At 35.4% G+C, this 23481-nt stretch overlaps 1 protein-coding gene across 13 annotated transcripts; it reads left to right on the top strand.

Annotated features, from left to right (window-relative positions):
• The first annotated feature begins 1215 nt into the window (after positions 1-1215).
• On the top strand, positions 1216-19983 carry LOC110626225. Of its 13 annotated transcripts, XM_021772011.2 has the most exons (15): positions 1216-1504; positions 1755-1836; positions 2039-2093; positions 2176-2269; positions 7281-7626; positions 7817-8069; positions 8169-8243; positions 8312-8428; positions 10052-10149; positions 10595-10838; positions 17463-17582; positions 18117-18374; positions 18469-18530; positions 18977-19215; positions 19668-19983. In XM_021772011.2, coding segments are annotated over exons 4-14 (1749 nt in total). In that variant the 5' UTR covers positions 1216-1504; positions 1755-1836; positions 2039-2093; positions 2176-2267; the 3' UTR covers positions 19151-19215; positions 19668-19983. The 13 variants fall into 13 exon arrangements, with proteins under 13 accessions (XP_021627703.1, XP_021627719.1, XP_021627728.1 ...); XM_021772027.2 differs by lacking the exon at positions 2039-2093 and having other exon boundaries at positions 2209-2269; XM_021772036.2 differs by lacking the exon at positions 2039-2093.
• Positions 19984-23481: the final 3498 nt, after the last annotated feature.

Here is a 23481-nt window from a genome sequence, read left to right as displayed (position 1 = left end):
CGACCATATTTGCAACGAAATTGCGCCTATTTTTAGCGTGGGAATATAATGTTATAATTTGCGACTATATTTAGCGACTAATTAGTTTAGTCGCTAAATAGCGACCAATCAGCGACTAATTAGCAACCATTTTTTTTTTAAAATTTTAATTTAATTTTTAATTAAATTTTATTTTATTTAAAATTTTAAATTAAGATTATATATACTGTTAAAATATTTTTTTTATAATTTTACGTATATTCTTATTTTTAGTACAATTTATTTTAAAAAATAATTTAAAATATTGTTATTGTAAATTAATACAGTATAATATTTTAATACAATAAAACTATATTATTTATCTTTAAAAAAATTATACTATTAAAGACAAAATTAATAAACATATAGTATAAAACATTTTAAATAATATAAACTATAAAAATAAAATCTTAATTGAAAGATAAAAAATAAACCTAAATAAACAAATCTGCTATCAAAAGAACCCTTAAATTCCAATCCTAAATCTCTCTCAACTCTCATGTCTACTGCCGCCCTCCCCTCCCCCATTCGGCCTCTCCGTCACTCGTCTGGTACAGCCGTGCGCCTCCGGCCGATCGTTCCTCTTCTCCACGTTGTCAACGTCGTTCTGCGTCCGGTTCCTGCATCCGCTGGTCTGCTTGCTTCTTTGCTCTTCTTCGCCGCTTCCTCTGCTCCAGTCTTGCCGTCTGGTGCTGCTCCTCGCCGTGTCCTCTGTCACTGCAGGTTTGGATGGATATTTTGAAATTGTGATTTCAGATGTGTGCTTTCTGAGGTTTGTGAGATCTAAATATTATGATTAAAGAGGAACAAAACACGACTAAATCTTTAATTATTTTAACTAAAAAAAATAATTAATTAATTTTAACTTAAAAAATTAATTAATTTATTTTAACTTAAAAAATTAAGTAATTAATTTTTAATTGAAAAATTAACTTAAAAAATTAATAACTTAAAAATTACTTAATTTTTAATTGAAAACTAATACATTTCTAAAATAAAAAGTCCTAATAGTTTTTTTAAATATATTTTTTAGTTAAGTTGTAAACTATTTTTTTTATTATTATATATCTTTATCGGTGTATATGTATATCTAATTAAGTTATTGTTATTAATTCTACTCAATTTAAATTATTATTATCTATTATATTAAGTTAATTTTAAAAAATACAATTTTATATTGAAACCCTAATTCTAAAATCACATTGCATCCCTCACTCACTCTCCTTACTGCTGACAGCCACTTTTCTCACTCACATTCTTCCCTTACTCACCACCGACATCCCTCTCCCTTACTCTAACTCACTTGTGCTCTCTCTCCCCCTTCTCCTCTCCTCCCTGCTCTCTCTCTCTCGCTCGCTCTCTCTCGCTCGCTCTCGCAGGGTCTCTCTCGCTCGGTCTCTCTCGCTCGGTCTCTCTCGCTTGGTCTCTCTCGCTGGCTCCTTCGCTTTCTCTCTTGGATTTCTATTGCTTCTCTCTTCTTAACTCTGTAAGTGAATCCTTGCTTTGTAAATTTGAATATTTACTTTATCACTTTGATTCCTTTGATTTTTTTTTTCTATTTCTTAAATTTAGAAGTTATATTTGATTTTTTTTATATAAATGTGTTGAAAGAGTGTGATTCCAAGAATTGTGTGAAATTAGGAATTTTGAGAAGCCAATATGGTGAGTCCAGCTATTGTACTAAGAGTCTTAGATATATTACTTTTGGCTTACCTGATTATGAACGACTTCTGCAGAAGCTTTGATGTGAAACTGAAGAAGTCACTGTTTGTCATCTACTGCATTTGATTACCTTGCTCCCTTGTGTTAGCATTTAAGGTGCATTTAATTTCTCTTTTTTTTTTTTGAAATTTACTATAGTGTTATTTATGCAGCTTTTTAGCATGTATAGGAAAATATATATCTCGTAATTTGGAAAAATTCATGATAATACTAAATATATTTTTTTTTATATTATTTTTAATTTTTATCTTACACTTGGAAGTTTGATCATAAGCTAGCTGCATTTCTGGTTCTGCAGCCTTCATGTTGAATCAAGTTTGTCCTTTCCATGCAATTATGCAGAAATCAATAGTGTAATTTTGCTTATTCTACTTAATTGATATCATACTTCATTATATTAGTATTATCATATCTCTTATAATTTTTATTCTGCAGGTTTTGAAAACTCATGTATCGATGGATATGCAGGTCTTGATTAAAACCCTTTGGTTGTGCAGAATAAAAATTCTGCAGAATAGTTGAAATTCATGTAAGATTATTTGTTGCTTGTGCAATTATCAGAAATTTTATTGCAAATTGGTTGGTTTTGAAATAATGTCATCTTGATTATGTTTTGAACATGATTTGATTCTTTTTATTATATATATATATATATATATATATATATATATATATATATATATATATATATATTTTCTCCAATTGGGTCCAAAATTGAAGCCTGGCAGCTTTAGAGATAATTCTGGTATCACTAATTATTTGGTTTCTCCTGCAATTCAGTTCTCTTTACAATGAGGAGTTACCCCATCTCTCGAAGTAGAGATGAGTAAAATAAGTATAAGAATTATACTCCATTAAATGACTCACGGATTCGTATTTTGATGTGGATCAGGAAAAATAATAAAGAAATTAGGTGGTCATCCAATCTCAACCCTGAGAAAGCAGAGAGGCGAGACAGGACAAAGTACTGTCGCTTCCATGAAGAACATGGTCATACGACAGAAGAATGTCAGCAACTAAAAGATGAGATTGAGAGGCTGATAAGAGACGACACTCTTCAAAAATTCAAAAGGAAGAGTAAGGAAGAGAGGAGACCTGAGTTCGAGGAACCAAACCTCGAAATAGCCCCTGATCTAGAACCTATAGGGATCATACATGTAATAACGGAAAGACCTAGGGATGGTCAGAGAAAGTAAATAGACTGCAAATATAATTATCGAACTGCAATAAGGAACGATAAGATTGCCTTCCTAAAAAAAAAGAAAAAGGATTAAGGAAACAAGATGCATCTAGTAGAAACTGGTATACCCAAGTGGAGGTGTCGAAAATGTTAGCTGATATTATATTTTATTTATTTGTGATAGGTGATTTGCATCTGGAGAATGTATACTATTCAGAAATGAAAGATGCTGGTTTCTTTGATGCTGATTGGGAGTGATGCAGTGATATTTTGGCCGGATGACTCTGTATATTAAAGTAACTTCCAGATGGCAAAAATTTATGTACTTGAAGAGATGTTTGTTCGTTGCTTGCTGGACTCGTTCTTTTACAATAGATGTAGTGTGCCTCTGGCACTTGGAACGCTTTATTGTGTACCAATTAGGAACTGGTTAGACCGCATTAAAAAATATAACTCCTTATAATATAGAATAAGGGAAGCATAAATGTATATTTTATGATATGAATTTGATACTATTTGGATCCATTATGTATTTTGAGATATTTTAAGTTTCTTAGTGTTAAACTATAATAATGTTTTTAACTATTAGATTGCAGAATTATGAAATGAAGTTGATGTGTATATATTGTCTTTGATGTGTTATGTATTGGAATGTGTGTGTACATATTGATATTATAGCAGGTTTATGAATTTATTGGAAAAATGATATGAATCAGATTTAAATGCATTTATTAGTGACTAATCAGCCACAAAAGCAAATTAAATAATAAATATTTTTTTATTTTACTATTAATTTGCGATGAAATAGCGACTAAATGCTCTTCCCTGAGGCGATCAAATAACAACGAAATAGCGACCAAATTAGCGACCAAAACAGCGATCATTTCTCGACCAAAATTTAACGACCAATTTACTTCCACATAGCGACTAAATGCTCTCCCCTGAGGCGATTAAATAACAACGAAATAGCGACCAAAACAGCGACCATTTAGCGACCAAAATTTAACGACCACTTTACTTCCACACAGCAACTAATATTTCTAATACCTAATAAATTAGCGACCAAAAAATGGTCGCTGATTGGTCGCTATTTTAGCGACCAATTTCCAGATTGTCGCAAAAAATTTAGTGACTGGCCAAACACCGACCATTTCATTTTGGTCGCTATTTCATAATAGCGACCAAATTCTGCCTTTTAGCGACCAAAATTTTGGTCGTTAAATCACTGTTTTTTTGTAGTGAATGATCAATCCGAACAACCAAAGTGGATCCATCTCTTTAACTAGACTTTTCTCATATTGATTTCATCTTTATTTTAATTATCTTCTTATTTAATTGCTTTCGGTAGTTGTTAAATCAAATCAATCTCAAACCCCCCATTTTACTTTTACTGCAATTTATTTTTATTCCGCTTTCAGTTTATCTCGGTTTCAGTTTTATCTCGTTTCAGTTATTTTTGCTTTCAGTTTTATCTTGTTTCAGTTTTATCTTGTTTCAGTTTTATCTCGTTTTCAATTTTCTTCTTTTTCAGTTTATTTTCGTTTCAGTTTATTTTATTGGTCTTGATAAGAAAAATAGGTAAGTTCTCAATTCTCTATGGATTCGATCCTTTCACCACTATCTGCAGTTGTAAATTGTTGATAACCAGAAAGACTATTTTTGACTGGCTTCGACAACTGCGAGTCAGCGACAATGCTAAAGAATATATGTCAGAATCATTCTAGGCTTATATGACTTAACATAGTATTCTTCACCAATCGTCATGTGTTGATACACCCGCTCAAAATGGGGTAGTTGAAAGGAAGAATCGACATCTCCTTGAGACTGCTCGAGATCCGTTGTTTCAAATGCAAGTTCCTAAATAATTTTAGGCCGATGCTATCTCTACTGCATACATTCTCATTAATCTCATGCCCTCCACAGTACTAAATTGTAATACTCCTTATAATATCCTCTTTCCTAAGAAGCCATTATTTTCTCTCGAATTACAACTGTTTGGCAGCACTTGCTATGTTCGGGATGTCAGACCTCATGTGACTAAACTTGATCCTAAAGCTTTGAAGTGTATTTTTTTTGGGATATTCTCGCCTTCAGAAGGATATCGGTGTTACTCTCCAGACCTCAACAAATATCTGGTCTCAACAGATGTAACTCTTTCTAAGCAAATTCCTTTTTATCCTGTTGCACAAACCTCTCTTGATCAAGAGGATGATGATGAGTGGCTCATCTATAGAATCATATCTGATGGTGGGACCTCTTCGAGTATGCCTTTTGTTGTACTCTGATGGTAACATTCCTCCTAGTACTCAGCCTTCTGTTAAACCGTTAGTTGTTCAAGTTTACTCTCGGAGACCAGTACCTGATGATATATGTCCTGCACCAGAATCTTCTTCGCCATCGGATCAACCACCGAGTGACCTTGACCTCCCCTTTAGTCTTTGTAAAGGTAAACGACAGTATAAATTTACCTATTCTATTGCCAACTTTCTGTCTTATGATAACCTGTCTCCTTCTTCCACCTCTTTAATTGTCTCTCTAGATTCTATTTCTTTGTCTAAGACAGTTAAATAGGCCTTGACTCATTCTGGATGGCGTGATGCAGTATTTGAAGAGATCAAGGCTCTAGATGAAAATCATACTTGGAAACTAGTTGATTTACTCTTTGGAAAGAAGGTTGTGGGCTGTAAATGGGTTTTTGCCATTAAAGTCAATCTAGATGGTTTCATAGCGAGGCTTAAGGACCATCTTGTCACCAAAGGTTATGCCCAAACCTATGGCATTGACTATTCCGATACTTTTTCTCCTGTGGCAAAAATGACCTCAGTTCGCTTGTTCATCTCCCTAGCTACTTCTCAGCATTGGCCTTTACACCAGTTAGATATTAAGAATGCATTTTTACATGGTGACCTCCAAGAGGAGGTGTATATGGAATAACCACCATGGTTTGTTGCTCATGGAGAGTATGAGAAAGTCTGCCATTTGAAGAAATTTTTGTATGGTTTAAAGCAAAGTTTCCGTGCATGGTTTGGCAAGTTCAATAAAGTTGTTCAAAAATTTGGATTGGAAAAAAGCAAGTGTGACAATTCAGTCTTCTATAGAAATTCATATACTAATATTATTCTCCTTGTTGTATATGTTGATGATATTGTCATTATAGGGAATGATAGTACAAGGATCTCTTCTCTCAAAAACTACTTGCATACGAGTTTTCATATCAAAGACTTAGGTCAACTTAAGTATTTTTTAGGAGTCAAAGTCTTGAGGAGTAAAAGGGGTATTTTTCTGTCTCAAAGGAAGTATGTCCTTGACTTGCTTATAGAAACTGGGAAGATTGGAGTTAAACCATGCAGCACACCAGTGATTCCTAATATATATCTTACAAAGGATGATGAAGACCCTTATGATAATCTAGAGAGGTATAAGAGGTTGGTTGAAAAACTAAACTACCTTATGGTGATGACTCGGGCAGATATTGCTTTTACAGTAAGCATTGTAAGCCAATTTATATTTGCACCTACGGTGAAATATTAGGCCACTTTAGAACAAATTCTATATTATCTAAAAGGGACTTTTGAACTCGGTATACTTTACAATGATCATGAGCATACTGCACTTGAATGTTTTTCTGATATTGACTGGGCAGGATCCAAAAGTGATAGAAGGTTGACTACATGCCACTGTATTTATTGGAGGAAATATAGTGTCTTGAAAAAATAAAAAGCAAAATGTGGTATCTAGATCTAGTGCCGAGTCAGAATACAGGACTATGACTCAATCTACTTGTGAGATTCTGTGGATAAATCATCTGCTGAAAGAAATTGGTATGGATGTTGCGTCATCCACGAAACTTTAGTGTGATAATCAGACTGCTCTTCATATTGCTTTCAATCCAGTATATCACAAATGGACTAAGTATATTGAAGTTGATTGTTATTTTATCCATGAAAAGATTTAAGAAAATTTAATATCTACCAGTTATGTGAAGATATAATATCAACTGGGTGATCTACTCACCAAAACTTTAAATAGGTCTCAAATAGAATATTTTTCTAACAAGTTGAAAATATCTGTGATCCAACTTGAAAGGAGTGTTAGAGTATGAATATTATAGCATAATTGATTACTAGATGACTCTTATGAATTGCATTAACAAGATATTATAATTTGTATATATAAAAAGTTATTTCAATGGAGAAATATATGAAAATTATCTAATTATTTTTTATTTTATTATATACTCCCAGTCAAACGGTAGAGAATTCTTTATAATTAATTTATTACTCTGGTTTTTGCTTTATTTATTTATTTTTTTACGTATAAGATTCATCTTAATCATTGTGCACATCTCTTTGTTAAAAAGGTTCATAAGATATGCCTCTTTACGAATCAGTCCACAACAAGACTTGGCATCTCTTGGTGTCGTCTCCTGCTGCTCCAAACGACGACATTTAATCGATTTCCTTTTACGTTCTTTGAACATTCGCGGGGAAGAAAAGAAAAAGGAAAATTACGTTTTCTTTACCTTCCCGCTGCCTGCACTCTCAAATGTTTTAAAAGCTCCAAACTTGGAATTGCAAAGCCACTCTCGTATCTCAGCAATGGAGAATTTGAAGAAGAGATGGACTGTAACCTACACGAAGCAAATCAAGCAAAAGAGGAAAGTTTATCAGGATGGTTTCTTGGACCTTCATGTCTCAACCAACAAGGTATACCTTTAATTAATCTAGTAGTTCTTCTAGCAATAATTTGAGATTAATTTGGTGCCTATAGCTTTTCTTTTGATCAATGTGTAAAATAAGTTGTTAATTTTGTAGCTGTACGGGTTTTCTTGGCCATTAAGGCGAACTAATGTTTTCTTTTTTTCAATGTCTGCTTGCTTCGTGGAATTGGTTATAGGTCATGCTGTTTGATGATTGCGAGAAGCTATTGGAATGCAGGATGTTGAAGGGCGAAGAAGTTGTGAGCTCTGGTGAAACACTGACATTTAATGGTTATCTTGTCGATGTTGGGGATCTTGAGGGCGATGTCGATCAGAAACCTAACCCTGATTTGAACTTGTATGGGAAAGAAAGGAAAATTCTCGAGAAGCCTAGGCCTAGGCCTAGTTTGATGTATCGACACAAGTTCACGAGTCCTTCAATTTCTTCTGGTACCTGGTGTTCCCTCCCTTTTTTATTTGCGGTTTTTAACTTCTTGGTTTGACAAATTTTTGGTTGCCTTGACATGCTTTGGTCCTTTTGCCTCTTAGCAGATGAGAAGGATACTGCAAAAAAAAGCAAAGCTCCTCTGAATAACCTAAGCCCTTCTCAAAAAATTATCAGAGGTAATCATATAGTTGATGCTATCAAGATGTTATAAAAGACCAACAATAGTTTGTACTGCTCATTTCAGCTGGCATTATTGAAACAGTCGCTAACATCTCAGAATTCAAAAAGAGTGAACTGCAGAGATATGGAGCATTACGGAGCTATCAAGAATCTCCTGATACAGTAAACCCTCATGTAACTGGTTAGTTGTCAGATAGGCTATTGCATATGCAGAGAACAAGTTTTTGATTTTATTGCTAAGTGATGTTTGAATTTTCTTCTATCTCTCTCTCCCTCCTTTTGCGTGCATGTGCATGAGTGTGTGTGTGTTCCATGTCTAATAAAACTATGGAGTATAATAGAAATGGAATTGTGACACCTAATTTTGCTGCTTCCACTTCTCAGATGAATTTGGAATCTTGGATTACTTAAAAGTGGTTGCTCATTCCCACCTAAAAACACCATTAGTAGAAAACGGGAACCACTTGCTGATTTACATTTGTATTTCTTGCTGATCCCTCGATACAGTTTATCTGTGTCGGATAATTCTGTGTTCCATGTCTAATAAAACTATGGAGTATAATAGAAATGGAAGTGTGACACCTAATTTTGCTGCTTCCACTTCTCAGATGAATTTGGAATCTTGGATTACTTAAAAGTGGTTGCTCATTCCCACCTAAAAACACCATTAGTAGAAAACGGGAACCACTTGCTGATTTACATTTGTATTTCTTGCTGATCCCTCGATACAGTTTATCTGTGTCGGATAATTCATTTATCCCTATCATTTGTACCTAAGCATAATTATGTTGAAGAAAATTTTGTCCTATTGACTTTATGGTCAAGATTGTACATAGCAATGGCTTATATTACTGTTCTCTTGAAACCTCAATACCTCACTGTTGGATGTCCTCACAAGGATATCAAACAAGTAAAAGTAAGAAAAATATAAAGGGTAAGTCAAGCCAAATAGCCTTTAAACCATTTTGGTGGAGGTAACCCAAAACTCAATGCATGGACCTTACCAAGAGTCATCTGCACTGTTCGGTTTAGAAAATTTCAGAAGGTACCAGTGCAGGTCACATTTGAGGACCCAAAAGCAGGGTGGACAGTGAGTCAGACCCAGGTGAATATATGGGCTATTTATTTTCCTTTCTGAAAGACTTGTATGACCTAGCCAAAAAGAAGAGATCAGATTCTAGATAACCACCACTTGCAGTATAAGTGATAACTGGACCTATAAATTTAAGTGCGGTCCAGTTGTACTTAAAGGAGGAGTGTTGGATGTCTCACATAAAAAACTAATAAGATTGAGGCAAGCCAAACCTAGATGGATCCATGAGCTTACAAAAAGGAAAAAAACGAAGTCAGAGGTGGATGGGTCACCACCGCATGTATTCAAGTGACAACTGGACCAACAGAACTGAGTTCAACCCAATTACATTTGGGGGAGGAAGTGTTGATGTCCTATATCGGTAGCAAACAAAAAATATATATAAGGCGTAGCCAAGCCAAATTGGCTTAGGCCATTTGGTGGAGAAAACCACAAACTCAATACATAGACCTTGAGCTACATTTATCTGCGCTCTCCAGTTTAGAAAATTTTACACCCTTTCTATTTACCACCAAAAAATAAAACAAGAGTATATATTATTATTATCTTGATCTTGAATCACCTATGGACAAACTTTTCTTGCCTTTTCATGATTTCCTGTATTGTCTTTTGAGACAGTTCACTTAGGATTCATTTCCTCGGTTTATTTTTGTCTGTCCATGTTGTATTTGGAAATTTGTACTGGTTAACATGTTCCCTATTTTAATTTAGAGTGGCAGGTCATGTACACAACTCAAGTGACTCAAAAGGCCAAGAAGTATCATGATGGTTTCTTACGGCTTACGAAAAGTGGATCCTTAGGGAGGCAGGTTGATTTCTAGAACATGTTTAGCTGCTCTTCTTTTTATGCTTATTTACTTATCAGTGAATCATGTATTACTCATTTATTAATGATTTATTTCTTTTTTTAATTGAAAAATTTATTAATAATTTATTTCAGTTGTTATTAAACTGAACATACTTTCCATAGGCTTAGTTAATTAAGAATAGATATCTATTATGTCAGGTGGGTGATTTTGCTAGGAATGATTGTAACAATAGCCCATCACCAATTGTGATTTATGTATTTATTTTTTGCTGTTAAACCTCCATATAAGCAATGCTTTAGTTTTATTTTCCCCATCACCAATTGTGATTTATTTATTTATTTTTTGCTGTTAAACTTCCATATAAGCAATGTTTTAGTTTTATTTTCTTACCTTTAAAGGTTAGATGTAAGTTGACCCAACCTTCATTTATTGGATCTCCATTCAGATCATGCTGTATGATGCAAGCAGAAAACTTCTAGATAGTAGGTTCCTCAAGAAAAATGAGATTGTAAGATCTCATGAATCAGTAATATTTGATGCTCACTTGGTTGACATTGGAGAGCCTGAACTGGAAAATCAACTTTCTGCGGATTTGAATGTTCAAGGAAATAATATCAATCTTGCTTGCAAAGAAAGGGTAATGCATGTAAATCAGAATTGTCTTCGAGTCCATGAATCTTGGGCAAAAGGTCAGTTGCTCCTCCTTGTCTTCTTGGTTCCCATTTCCTTAAACATCTATTGGGATATGCCAGTATAAATTATGCAGATAACATATGAGTTTTTCCCTATCACTATCACTTTTTTGTACTTATTTTCCTTATTATGCAAAGTGGCATGCTCTTTACGCTAGTCAGATAACTCAAAAGGCCAAGAATAATCATAGTTGCATCCTTAGACTTGCTTATGATTCTTAGAAAAATGCAGGTTGGTTTACCTTTACATCGCTTTCCCAGCAAAAAATGCTCTCTACTTGTTGCTGGGGTGCATGATTTGGCATCTTTATTCTCCATTGCTTTCACTAGCTATTCAAGTAATGCCGAAAGATGCGCAGTAGCAGAACTTATTACAATTGCAAATATCTTGCAACCTCTTGGAGCAACAATGTCAATAATAACTAAGCCTTAATCCTAGGGTTACAACTATAAATGGGCTGATATGTTAGGGGTGAGAAATTAATGGTTCAGTTCCATATGGAACCAGAAAAACTAAATTACACTTTTATAAAGAATTAACAAAGTAAATCAAATTGAAATAAATCAATTCAATTTGGCTTGATTGATCGATTCTTCCTTCTATTGTTCTCATTCTCTCGCACAAAAATCCCAATAATTTGATAACTTCAAATCCAACAAACATACAAAGTTGATTTTGGGGATTTATATGAAGGGTGGAGGCTTTTATTTTTATTTTTTAATAAAGGGGGTGGGGGTTGAGAAGTATTCATTAAAAGGGGGGTTTTTTGACAAGCTGGCCAAAAGACCCTTTTGGCTACACCAATAGAAGCCTTTTTTTTTTTTTAAATAATGATTGATGGCTGGTAGAGGAATTTTCTAGCCATCAATCATAACTTCTGCTAATTACACAAACAGAAGCTATGATTAAGGTTTTTTTCTTTTTACAAAAAATTGGGATAATTCCTCTCGTGTCTCTCTAATATGACCAAACTAATTAAATTGTCCCTATATTTTAAAAAATTAGATTAAAACACCCTCATAATTTATTTTCGTTAACTATAAAAAACAATCATTTAAATTAGCTGTTAGTCAATATATTAAAATTTTATAATTCCAAAATTACCCTTCACTCTTCCACTTTTCTTCCTCAAGCTATTCTTTTGAAATTTAGAACCCATAAAATATAAAGAAAAATAGAGAAGATCATATGTTGTGGCACAACTATTATTGATCCTTTCGCTATTATTCTGAAAAGTTCCATATATAATTATCAACTTGTATACCAATTGTAGAAGATATGCATGGATACTGTGATTCAATAGAGTATTCACATTGGGTTTTTGTTTACCTATAGCAAAGTGAGGCCAAAGATCTTCTTTTCCATTTTCATGCAAATTTTTGTTCTTGGTCTTCTTGGAGTCTTTAGGTACCATTATCTATAAGTGATTTAACAAAAGTGATTTAACCAACCATTATCTTTTCCCTGAGTTAAAATAATCTCAATATTTCTTAATATTAAAAGGTTATTTAGCCCACCATTATTCTATGTGCTGCAACATTCTTGATGCTATATTGATTGTAGCAAGACTTTACTAAGTTCTTTGGGGAAGTGCAAAGAATATAAAGAAATAGAATCTGAAATAAACTCGGAACCCATTGAAAAAACTGAAGAAATCAATGAAACAAAAGACATCAAAATGTAAAAGAAAATCAAGCGGTGGCTGTTAATTTTTTATCTTCACAGCCTCTTATACGATAGGTAGAGAACTGAGTATTCTTCCCATCTTCATAGAGATGGAATGCAAAACAGCTTTGTATGGTATGCATAATAAAGATATTGTAGCTCTGAATGGTATTTTAAAAACACTAAAGCATGCTTGATGTTGCTGGCATAATAAAGATATTGTAGCTTTGAATTGTATTTTAAAAACACTAAAGCTTGCTTGATATTGCTGAGATTAGATTGATGACTTGGCTGGAAGGGAGTTGTGTTGTGATTGGCTAGACTTGCAAGAAAGAGAACGTGAGGTGATAGTGGATTCCCACGGCAGTCAAACCAATGCTCAAGTCAGTAAGTTGTAGAATAGGGAGAATGTAATAGATTGCTTAGGACTTGAATAGTATGAGAGAATACCGTATCTTTGCTTCTATGATCATTTTCCTTTTATATTATAAGAGGATGGAATTAATATGGCATTTTCCGATAATCCGGTGGTGATGTGGTCTGTTGCTTAGTATGGGGCGTCGCTAGCTAATGGATTGGTAATCCTGCGATTATAGGTGTAATGAGAATACGCTGGACAGTGCTTGCTAACGGTAGCTTCTTGCCGAGAGTTGCCTTACCGAGGAAAGGGCGAGTCTTGATGATGATCCAGGTGCTAAGGTGTTCGGATCTTCCTTAGGTTGGACTGTATTTCCTACTGTTAAATTTAGGCCAAGCCTAACTCACCCCAAAAGCTAACTCAAGGGGGAGGAGTGCTTATGGCCCATATAAGGGGCACATTACTCCTTTCCACAGCTGATGTGGGATTCAACACCTACTAATTAGATCCTTGCCACATGGGCCTATCTCGTAGTAATAGTTCACGGCTTACTTTGGACCGTTGCTATATAGCATCAGAGGTCTCTCTGCTGGTTTTTGATTCTTCAGATTCAAAGGTAATGTTTTATCTTTTTGGGTATGTGGCACAATTTGACTGGCTTTTACTATTTGCATCGTTTTGTCTTCCTTAGTCATTGTGACAGCCTCATTTTTCGAGCCATATTAAAGATTTTGTTGGCTATACCACTGTATAAGAACCCTCGTTTCTCTTTTTTGTGTTTGCGACTATTGTCTGCGAGAGATAGGAATGGGGGTGCTTTCTTTTCTCTTTTTGAGAATAATAAGATCTGTGCGGAGGATATCATCATAGTTTACGAAGAGCAGCTGAGGGTGAGTTTTCATGAAGGTGCAAGCATATTAGTTAGTTCTAAAGACTGCAACCAGCTTGACTATAATGCTTTTCGGCATTATGACCCCAAGGAGAGGGGTTGAATTGTGTAAGATTAATTTTGAGGGCTAGGCCAGGAAGGTAGTTGGGGAGACAGTCCTTCATACGACCTTTCAAACGATGTCTTCTCGGAGGATGAGATCGAGAGAGGGACTGAGGAGAACCATGCCAATTGGGTCTCTGCTAATAGATTTTTAGAAGATTCTGATGTAATAGACTTGCCCAAGTCCCTTTTATCTCCTTGTAATATTTTATAATGAAAATCAGATTTTGTATATCTATTCAAGGGCAAAAACATATTCATTTTGGGGGTTTTAACGCCCGATTTAACAAATATACCTTATAGAGTTTCTGTAAAATGGGATTAATACCTGGACCCGTGGCCTGGCGGATTCCTGCCTTTGCACCATAAAACGCTTTTGACACATTTGTAATAAGTGTCTTTTGCCTTGTTATTCATATTGATTCTTGGTCATAAGATTCGCCTCATCAACATTAGCTTTTAATCAATACCTCCGCCTTTTAGGGATTAGTATACCCCCTCGTGGTTGTCTAGTGCGGATGATCTATTTATATGGACCAATGCTTAGCACTTGGCCTGGTGAAACCCGCCTCATGGCCTCATTTAGTGGGGCCAACGTCCGAATGGACTTGCGGGAACCGCCTTGTGATCTAGCCTGATAGAAATTGTCTTGTGGCCTTATTTAGTGGGACCAATGCCTGAATGGTTTGGCGGGAATCGCCTTGTGACCTAGCCTGACAGAAGTTGTCTTGTGGCCTTGTTTAGTGGGACCAATGCTCGAATGGTCTAGCGAGAACCGCTTTGTGATCTGCCCTGGCGAAAGCTGCTTTGTGGCCTTATTTAGTGGGATGAACGCCCGAATGGTTTGGCGGAAACCGCCTTGTGACCTAGCTTGGCGGAAGCTGCCTTGTAGCCTTATGTAGTGGATCAATGCTGAATGGTCTGGCGGGAACCGTATTATGATCTGGCCTGACAGAAGCTGTCTTGTGGCCTTGTTTAGTGGGACCAACGCTCGAATGGTCTGCGGGAACTGTCTTGTAACCTGGCCTAGTGGAAATTGGCTTGTGGCCTCTTCTTGTCTCCTTAATCTTTCTTCCTTTTGAGGAAGACTAATATCGTTCCTTGCCATTGAAGAACACAAGATGTAAAAGAAATATCTCGTTAACTTGTTATTGATAAAATTTTCTAAAATTATAGATATTCCAAGCACAGGGAGTAACTTGACCATCTAATTTGGCTAGCTTATATGACCCTGGATGAATAACCTTTGAGATCTTAAATGGTCGTTTCCAATTCTCGCTCAACTTACTAGGCCCGGCATTGCCACTTGTTATATCTGTTCTTTTGAGAACTAGGTACATTAAAGGCTCGCGGCCTGACTTTGCTGTTGAACATTCTGGATATTTTGTTTTTGTAAACCGCCATTCTGATTGCAGGCTTTTCTCTTAAGAATTCGGTTTGGTCCAAATTGAATTGCATCTCTTTAGAATCTCTTGAAATCTCGGAGTGTTGTCTTTCACGGGTATGTATATGCTAGATGAGAAAGAACACTAGACAATAGGCTTTGGACTACCTCTTTGATATTTAAATCAGTAATGGGTCAATGGAAATTTTGAGAGTAAAAGGTGAAGATAATAGAGAGAGAGAGACATACTTATAGGTGTCTTATATAACCTTAGTTTTTCTTGTGGAATCCGTCTCAGTTTTGGATTGTCTTGATAGAGATGAGCTAAGAGTCCTTTGTTAGTTTGGACATGCAATCTGTGCAAAATTTGATGTCTTTTCTATCAAATAGTTGTGTTGATTTAGGATTCCTTGTTCTTTAGGGACTTGCCTTAAAGTCCAAATCTTCTTGTTTTATGAGGTCCAGACTAGATATATGTCTCTGGTTAGAGCTGTATATGTGTCTGAGGTCCGAACGAATCTGTGTCTAAGGTCCAGACTGGACTTCTGTATGTGATGGTGTTCGGATGTTCAGTGATTCGACCTCTTAACTATCCCAAATGAGGCGATCCTCCAATTCTCTAGGGATTTGGATGCTCTTTGGTTGAAGTAGTGATCTGGATCTGGATTTCGGACCTCAGTTAATGAGTCCAGTTTGGACTACTCATCCGTATATGGGATTTTGGTACTGGATGTATCAATAATTTAAACGTGTTGAACTTGAGCTTAGTTTGTTTATTAAAAAAATTGCTTAGGATTAAAAGAGAGCTTAGCTTGTTTAGAATTTGAATAAATTTAGGCGAGTTGAGCTTGAACTTGGCTTGTTTGCAATTTACATGAGTTAGGACAAAGATTGAGCTTGTGCTTAATATATTTTAAAGGAAACAAGCTTATTTGAGCTTGAGCTTGATAAAAATAGAACGATCCAAGCTTAATCTATTCAAAGCTATGTTTCACTTGGTTCATTTATACCCTACTTAATCTCAAATTAGTTAGCGTCAGCTATATGGATTTTTATTTTTGCCCTTGAGCTCTGCTGAAACCAGTTTCTGTCCAAATTATTCTAGTTCTCTCTTTCTCCTTAGTCCTAATTTATCTCATTTTTGTATATGCACATTTGGTTCTCTATGTTGGCCATAGCCAAACCAGCTTGAAGCAATTATAAAAATATATAAACAAAAGAAATCCCAACTTCTAGAAACATTGTTGAATGTTTCATGTCTTACAATTGTCGTTAAGAATTATGTATATATATATATATTTTTTCTCTTTAAATCAGGTCTCTTTTATTGACTTATCATACAAGCATAACCTGATATTTTCTATGTTACCATTTAGCACTAGATAGTCTATCTGTGTATTTTGACAACTAAGGTTTCCGGGGCTCTTTTCAGATTCCACAAGGTTATCCCCTAAATTCATGTGAAGCTTAGTAGAATTTTATATCAATCTTAATGTCAACCCTTCAGTTGCAAAATACGAAGTTTCAGTTTTGCATCTTCTTCAAGTAGTCTTTTGAATTTGTGATTTCAGCATTTCTTGAACCCCTGAAAAAACAATGCAGGTCCATGTAGTTGGTATTGCTATGTGCTGCCAATGCCATTTTCTCTATCCCAATTTTTGAACAAATATTCTAGTTTATTTTCATATTTATAATTCTTTTCACTACATAAAACTCAGGGCTAAAGTAAGGGGATTAAGCTCTGATACCACATTAGATACCAAGCCTAACCAGGTGCCAAGGCTAGAGGGGATATTAGGTTGTAAAGAGATTTAAAGGTTTATAAGCAGGCGATGTGGGGTAAGAGGCCAAGAATAATTTTTGTTTTAATAGATAGTATCATAGGCTTTGATCTTACTCCTGAAATTGATTTGACTCATACAGAAGCTACAAATAATGATTGTTCAGGGAAGGATGCTGGTTTAAATTTTAACATCTCCACTATAGGTGAGACTAAATTATTAAAACAAGTTACAGTCATGATAAGTGTTTTCATATGACTGTATGCATCATATGTAAGTGTAACACGTTTATTGGTGATGAAGAGCCTTTTCTTTTTGGCCTCATTTTTTTGTTGCGTACTTCTCTTCTTAGTTGGAGTTTTGGTCTCTCTTATCCTTATTTACACCTAGCAAATTGTTGTTCTTAGAGATGAAAATCTATGAAATTCCTTTTGGCTTTAGCTACAGAAAAATTTCAAAGCAATGCTTGTTCAAGGGAGGATACAGATTCAAGAAGCAAATTTGCTGTAGAGAGGACAAAAGTAAGCAATACCGCTCACACAGACAAGTCTTTACGTGGCAGTATGTCCAATTTCTTACTTCTCCAAATTCAAAAAATTATCCATTACAAAACCGGTGTCTTCTTTCTGCTATAAGGACTTTGTATGTGATAACAACTTCTAGATTCTCTGCCTGTGCTAACTGAATTAAGCGGTTTAATGTGAAAGTAATTCCATCACCATTCCTATCTATGTTTTATGGGTTTAAACAATTTAGAGCTGTTTATTGTATGCTTTTTTAAGTTTTTGGCACGTCTTATGATCATCTTTGTTGCTTTAAACAAAAAGAGGAAAAGAAATAGCAAGGAGAAAAGGATTGATACTAGTTATGATGTCTGATATATAACAAGGCAATAATGGAAGCAAATGTAGATACTCTAGTCAAACAAAATTACAACTTGTTGCAATTTTCAAATGCTCCAAGATTAAAATGGGGCATTAAATAAATGTCATCATAAATGGATTAACCAGTAGCTTGTTAGCAATTATTGTTCTCTTAAAGATCCATTGCTGCATTGCAACTTAAACTAATTTAAGGCTTTTCTATCTTTGCCAGTCCATCAAATCTTGTCTATTCTCCAAAAACCTCTTGCGCAGAAGAGTGTTGTTGTGGGTTGTACTGACAACAGCATGACTACAACTGTTTTCTCTGCTAAGGTGATCCACATCTCAGATGCTGAGGTAGATTATCCTAAAGATGGTAAATTACCTGTAATATCGTTGCCAAATGATGGACCAAGTGAAACTAAGGATAATGGGGAATCAACTAAATTTACAGATAACGAGAAATGTAGCAACCTTATGCCTTCCGAAGGCAAGTTTTATATTTTATATTGCAATTTTCTTATCTGCTTGATCTTCTGAGTTGTGTTTTTATGTGAGAACAAGACCTATGTTTGTTTTTGCAGACATATCTATTTCTAGTGGTGGCCAACCATCCAGTGACTCTGTAACTGGAAATTTTGACCAGGTTTGGGCCATGGCTTATGATCTCCAAAAATTTCAATTATTTAACCTATAATCTTGTGCTTGTTCATTTGTAGAATCTCTTTGATTTTGTTTTAATTGGTGAGATGTCTGGAACATTCTGTGATTTTCTTGATCTGGTAGCCTGAATATGGTGAAAGAGCTAATTAACAATCTCCTTATAATTAAACAAGAAAATAGCATAAATTCCCGAAGGAGGAAAGACCTATGTGGCTGAACTAAGTTTGTGGGTAACCGTTCATTTTGGTGATCTCGACTTGAACTAAAAAGATTGAAGAATTATTATCTGATGCTTCCTTAAACATGGACTCTAACCTTATTTCTTAGCAAGTGCACAAGCTAATTTTTATGTCAGAGTAAGTTATCTATCAAGTAGCTATTAGGTTAGCTGTGAAACAATATGACTTAATATCAAATTATTTTGTGTAGTCTCATATGGACAATACAAAGGCTGATATTAAAAGGTGTGATGTAGCTTTTCCTTCTGAGCTTTCTAGTGGTTGTGCCTCTAATGTTCCTACTGACGGTAAAAAGAAAAGCAATGTGCAGCTCAAGAGTACAAGGGAAATTGATGAATGGCCGACTTTTGATCTTGGGTTTTGAGCAGAGGCTGATATTTAGATCGTAATACCTTATTATTGATGGTGATTCTTGGTAACATTGCACAGGTTAGTCAGTCTGAGATTTCTTACCTTATTGCCATGGCATGTATGCACATGATAGTAATGGACCCAATTTCATTTCCCATTTCTTAGGGAATAGATGCACCAAATATTGTTACTGGTTAATGGGTGAGACCGCTATCACCACATATATGCATGAAATTTCCATTTTGAACATTTCTCCTTCCATCTCTTATTGTATCCACGCAGCAAAATTGATTAATTTGATATTTTTGACCATGAGCTATCTAAAATATTTATGACAGAAGTTAACAATTGCATTGAATATAATTGTTGCTCATATCTGAGAACCTTAAATTGTGATGTGATTGTGAGGCCTGATTCTGTTTCCCTCTTGTTTTCCCCTTTGAACTTGTGAATTTCCAATGCTGGAATGCTTTAGAGTTCTTTCTTATATTACCATTGGATCCCGTAATATATACATGTCTCCGTTTCAGGTGATTGATCTCTCCTGTGATGGAGAGAACTCGGTGGAAGAAACAAGATTGTACAGGATATACATCCGTTAATTCATTCTGTTTTGGAAGGTATTCAGTTGCGCTAGTAGACAAAACTATAGACTAATTAGCATAATGGGGCCACAGCAAAAAGAGGAGAATTTTGAATACTGGAATTGACATTCTACTCGGGCTTATATGTAGCGTGGATACAGCAACGAGAATTTAGAAGATAAGCTTCTATGAAATACTCTGTATTTCGTCATTGATTAAAAATTCAGTTGCTCATTAAATGGGATATTTTGTTTTTATTTTACTTTGGCTGACCAAAAATTTGGAGATTTAAGAGCTGCATCAAGAGAATGTTAAACGTACTTCAAATGGAAAATACGACTCTCATTGAAGCTTTAAAACGGAAAAGATCACAAAATTATATGAACCAGAAATTTATTTTTTGGTCAAAGATTGGTAGGTTCATTAAAGAGGATCCCAATAGGATCAAGCATTACACCCAAAAGCACAAGGCCTCATAACAATGACAGGGTTTTAGAACCCAAAAAAATACAACCCCATGTACCATAAAAACCTAAAACCCAATTACCTGTTTGACAGACCTCGACCCGATTGGACCTCTGTCTAAGAGCTGTGTCACCATAACAGATGAGAAGAAACAGACTCTTCTCCCAACAATAGCCTTGGACAGCCTTAAAACACATCGAGGAGCTGAGGAAAGGACTCTAGTTGGAATCTGGTGCAAAAGTAATAGAAACAAAGTTTGACACAAAACAGGCAAAAGTATGCAACACAATAGACGCAAGAGAGAGAAGAATGACTTCTACAATCGAGTCTGCCCACCATCTCTCGAATCAAAGGAGAACATAGGATAAAGATGTTGAGAGAGAGATTATAGTGATTGAATCTTCAACGCTATGAGAAGAAACAATCTCTTCTCCTAACAATAGCCTTGGACAGCCTTAAAACACATTGAGGAGCTGAGGTAAAGACTCTAGTTGGACTTCGGCAGCAAAAGCAATAGAAACAAAGTTTGACGCAAAACAGGCAAAAGCATGCAACACACCGAACGCAAGAGAGAGAAGAATGATTTCTACGATCGTGTCTGCCCACCATCCCTCGAACCAAAAGAGAACTTAGGATAAAGATGTCGAGAGAGAGATTATAGTGAACAAATCTTCATCGCTCCCATTGATGAAAGAAAACACTGAGAAAAGCACTGTCCGAGTCCTTTGTCTCGGTTTCGGTACAACACCGCCACCTAGGGCAATGTAGGAAACTACCTTGATTCAATCATACATCAGCATTGGCAAGGAGGTGCGATCGTTCAATGGTTTGTTCACGCTTAACGAGTTTCAGCTCCATGAACTATCGTGCTTTCCTTACACTTGGAGAAACAGGCAAAAGCATGCAACACACCGAACGCAAGAGAGAGAAGAATGATTTCTACGATCGTGTCTGCCCACCATCCCTCGAACCAAAAGAGAACTTAGGATAAAGATGTCGAGAGAGAGATTATAGTGAACAAATCTTCATCGCTCCCATTGATGAAAGAAAACACTGAGAAAAGCACTGTCCGAGTCCTTTGTCTCGGTTTCGGTACAACACCGCCACCTAGGGCAATGTAGGAAACTACCTTGATTCAATCATACATCAGCATTGGCAAGGAGGTGCGATCGTTCAATGGTTTGTTCACGCTTAACGAGTTTCAGCTCCATGAACTATCGTGCTTTCCTTACACTTGGAGAAACAGGCAAAAGCATGCAACACACCGAACGCAAGAGAGAGAAGAATGATTTCTACGATCGTGTCTGCCCACCATCCCTCGAACCAAAAGAGAACTTAGGATAAAGATGTCGAGAGAGAGATTATAGTGAACAAATCTTCATCGCTCCCATTGATGAAAGAAAACACTGAGAAAAGCACTGTCCGAGTCCTTTGTCTCGGTTTCGGTACAACACCGCCACCTAGGGCAATGTAGGAAACTACCTTGATTCAATCATACATCAGCATTGGCAAGGAGGTGCGATCGTTCAATGGTTTGTTCACGCTTAACGAGTTTCAGCTCCATGAACTATCGTGCTTTCCTTACACTTGGAGGGACCTTTGAAATTCGGATCTAGGAAGCTTCTGATCCAAAAACAGAAAACGCAAAGGAAAATATCAAAGGAACACAAGTAAGGAAATCAAACACAGCTAGAAACAAAGACACTTCTTATGAGAACTACTGCGTCCCCAAGAGCCAAAAATTATGTACACTCAGGCGAGGAGAGAGCAAGACCTCCCTCCGCCCAAGGGGCAAAGGAAGACCTCCAACTAAGGCAAGGAAAATCAACTACTTTGGCAAGAAAGAAACAACAGACCTCAAATATGAAGAGAACTTTCTCTATGAGGTAGAGAGATTCCTTTTGCCGAATATTAAATTTCAGTATAACTAGAAATTAGTTATTCAAGAAACAAGAATGGAAATGAGAATATGAAACAATTTTAAAAATTTGTATTGACTTCGTTAATTAACTATCAATATAGATATATCAACTAATTTACTAGTTTCTTTATAAAAGAATAGTTGGGTAATCTAACTGATAGCTGTTCCCTTAATTCCTTCTGACCTCAACACTTTTCTTCCTCGTTCCCCCCTAACTCTAATATTGATTTCTTCCTATTCACAATACAAGCATGCGAGCATCACAATATAGGGCCAAATGTACGACGTACTCTCTGGTTCCTGAAGTCCCTCGTATGATGCATGATCCATTTTGGATTTGCGCATGCTTAAGGCCTCAAAAGGCGCTTGCTTTTGCTGGAATGTGTTGTTCACTCTTGTCTACCCTGTCACTTTTAGGTTATGTAGACAATGAAACGGATTTATGTGGCTCTCGATGCTGTAAAGATTAGATAAGTTTAGAATCAACGTTCACAAGTAAAGAAAAATAACATACTAGTACAACTCTAGAAAAAAAAATTGAAACTCAAATTAAATCTTTGGTATTAAATTTTGCTATTTTTCTAATTCAGATCGAAATAATTTTAGTACAGTTTCAGATCTTATTTAATTTCTATTTTAACTTTAAACTTAGTTTCATTTTTAGTTAAATATTGGGCATTATAATCTCTTATGTTTATTTTAAATTAGTAAAAAAAATTTAGTTTTTTAACATCAAACAATAATAAAAATAATATAGAATACGTCCTTAGTTGAAAAATTCGTTCCGAAATTTTACGACTCATTTTTGTAAGAATATACATTAATCGTCATTTCAATTATTTTTACAAATAATGTGAAAGACTTAGAGTGACTATTTTGAGGTGGGGGCTATAAAATATATTCTTAATATAAATTTATTCCAAAGCTTTAGGACATAGGACATACTTTTGTAAGGCTAAACATTAATCGTCATTTTGAGTATTTTCAATTTGAGCGAGTGACTATTTTAGGATAGAGGATATCAAATATATCCCTAGTTGACAAACTTGTTTAGGAGCTCCGAGAAAGATAAACATTAATTGTCCTTTTTATCATTTCTATAAATGATTTGCGCGTAAAAATTTGTGAATGATAATTTTGGGGTAGGGGGCTATAAAATATATCCTTAGTTAGTAAATTTGTTTCGAAACTCTAAAACCCAGGTAAACATTAATCATCATTTCTAGCATTTTCGCAAATGATTTGCACATAAAAACTTGCGAGTAATCATTTTGAGATAAGGGAATATTAAATATGTTATTAGTTGATAAATTTATCCCTAGTTGACAAACTTGTTCGGGAGCTTCGAGAAAGATAAATATTAATTGTCATTTT

This window comes from Manihot esculenta, chromosome 1, assembly GCF_001659605.2.
Source record: "Manihot esculenta cultivar AM560-2 chromosome 1, M.esculenta_v8, whole genome shotgun sequence".
NCBI classification, from domain to species: Eukaryota; Viridiplantae; Streptophyta; class Magnoliopsida; order Malpighiales; family Euphorbiaceae; genus Manihot; species Manihot esculenta.
Note: the sequence above shows the minus strand (reverse complement) of the source record. Positions and strands in the feature narration are given on the sequence as shown.